The 1,909-nt window shown below is 30.7% G+C and overlaps 1 protein-coding gene across 1 annotated transcript in view; it reads left to right on the forward strand.

Annotated features, from left to right (window-relative positions):
• Positions 1 to 68: 68 nt before the first annotated feature.
• The window catches only part of EMH_0035280 (uncharacterized protein), a gene marked incomplete at both ends in the record, with an annotated part of 2,727 nt that continues 886 nt past the window's right edge, over positions 69 to 1,909 (forward strand). Inside the window, one exon of the mRNA XM_013494958.1 lies at positions 69 to 285. Coding sequence (XP_013350412.1) covers positions 69 to 285 — 217 coding nt within the window. The remainder of the gene's footprint in view (positions 286 to 1,909) is intronic.

The following is a 1,909-nucleotide window of genomic DNA, read 5'->3' on the forward strand; positions in this document are numbered from 1 at the left end:
ACAAATAAACCAAAAAAAAAATAAAAATAAAATAAAATAAAATAAAATAAAAAAAAAGAAAAAAGAAGATGACGAAGCGGGATCGTGTTTCTACTGCTGATGATATCGATCCCAGCAAGCAGCGAAAGCTGCTATCTCCCCCCTCCCCCAGCAGCAGCAGCAGCAGCAGCAGCAGCAGCAGCAGCAGCAGCAGCAGCAGCAGCAGGAGTAGAGAGTTGTTGCTGCAGCCATATATAAAGGAGCTAGAAACTATACAAGAACAAATAGAAGAGATAGATACAGAGTGTGCGAGAGAACAAATGAATATACAAATAAAATACGATAAAAAGAAAAAACCTATTATAAAAAGGAGACAAAATATAATTTATAATATACCTTCTTTTTGGTTTATTTCGCTCACTAACCACCCTCAGCTGTCTCTTCTTTCTGACGAAGATAAACAAATTCTCTCCTTTTTAAAACAAATTCATCTCGATGATAACCTAGACGAACACGGATCATATAATATTACTTTCGTAAGTTTTTTGTTTTTTTTTTTCTTTTTTTTGTCTCCTTTTGTCTCCTTTTGTTTGTCTTTTGTCTCCTTTTGTCTCCTTTTCTTTTTTTTTTTGTTCTTTTTTTTTCTCGTTTTTTTAAAACAAATTCATCTTGATGATAACCTAGACGAACACGGATCATATAATATTACTTTCGTAAGTTTTACTGTCTCCTTTTGTTTGTCTCCTTTTGTCTCCTTTTGTTTGTCTCCTTTTGTCTCCTTTTGTCTCCTTTTTTTCTGTTTTTTTTTCTGTTTTTTTTCTGTTTTTTTTTCTTTTTTTTAAAACAAATTCATCTTGATGATAACCTAGACGAACACGGATCATATACTATTACTTTTGTAAGTTTTACTGTCTCCTTTTTCTTTTTGTTTGTCTCCTTTTGTCTCCTTTTGTCTCCTTTTGTCTCCTTTTTCTTTTTTTTGTCTCCTTTTTCTTTTTTTCTGTTTTTTCTGTCTCCTTTTGTCTCCTTTTGTCTCCTTTTTCTTTTTCTTTTGTCTCCTTTTTCTTTTTTTTAAAACAAATTCATCTCGATGATAATATAGATGAACATGGCTCTTATAATATCACCTTCGTATGTCTCCTTTTGTCTCCTTTTTCTTTTTGTTTCTTTTTTTTGTCTCCTTTTTCTTTTTTTTCTTTTTTTTGGTCTCCTTTTGTCTCCTTTTTCTTTTTTTTTGTCTCCTTTTGTTTTGTTTGTTTGTCTCCGTTTATTTGTGACGATCACGGCTCTTATAATATCACTTTTGTATGTTTTTTGTCTCCTTTTTCTTTTTTTTTGTCTCCTTTTGTCTCCTTTTGTTTGTCTCCTCTTGTCTCCTTTTGTCTCCTTTTTCTTTTTCTTTTGTCTCCTTTTGTTTGTCTCCTGTTGTCTCCTTTTGTCTCCTTTTGTTTGTCTCCTCTTTTATTTGTCTCCTTTAGGCTCTTATAACATCTCCCTTTGTATGTCTCCTTTTGTCTCCTTTTGTCTCCTTTTGTCTCCTTTTGTCTCCTTTGTTGTATCCTTGTCTGTCTCTGTTTCTTGTTTTGTTTGTCTCCTCTATCTGTCTCCTTTTCTGTCTCCTTTTATATCTGTCTCCTTTTTATCTATCTCCTTTTTATCTGTCTCCTTTTTATCTGTCTCCTTTCCATCTGTCTCCTTTTCTGTTTTATACTGTTTTGTTTTTGTTTTTTTCTTTCTTTTTTTATTTGTCTCCTTTGGAGTCAAAGAGACAAAAAGAAATGGGTTATGGGTTTGTGTCTTAGTTGTTTTTATTTATTTATTTGTTTATTTATTTATTTATATTTATTTCTGTATTTCTTTTTCCATTTATATTAATTTATTTATATTATTTATTTATTTATTTTTTTTTTTTTTTTTTTTTTTTTTTTTT

Source organism: Eimeria mitis, genomic scaffold, assembly GCF_000499745.2.
Source record: "Eimeria mitis Houghton genomic scaffold, Emh_scaff1356, whole genome shotgun sequence".
Taxonomy (NCBI): domain Eukaryota; phylum Apicomplexa; class Conoidasida; order Eucoccidiorida; family Eimeriidae; genus Eimeria; species Eimeria mitis.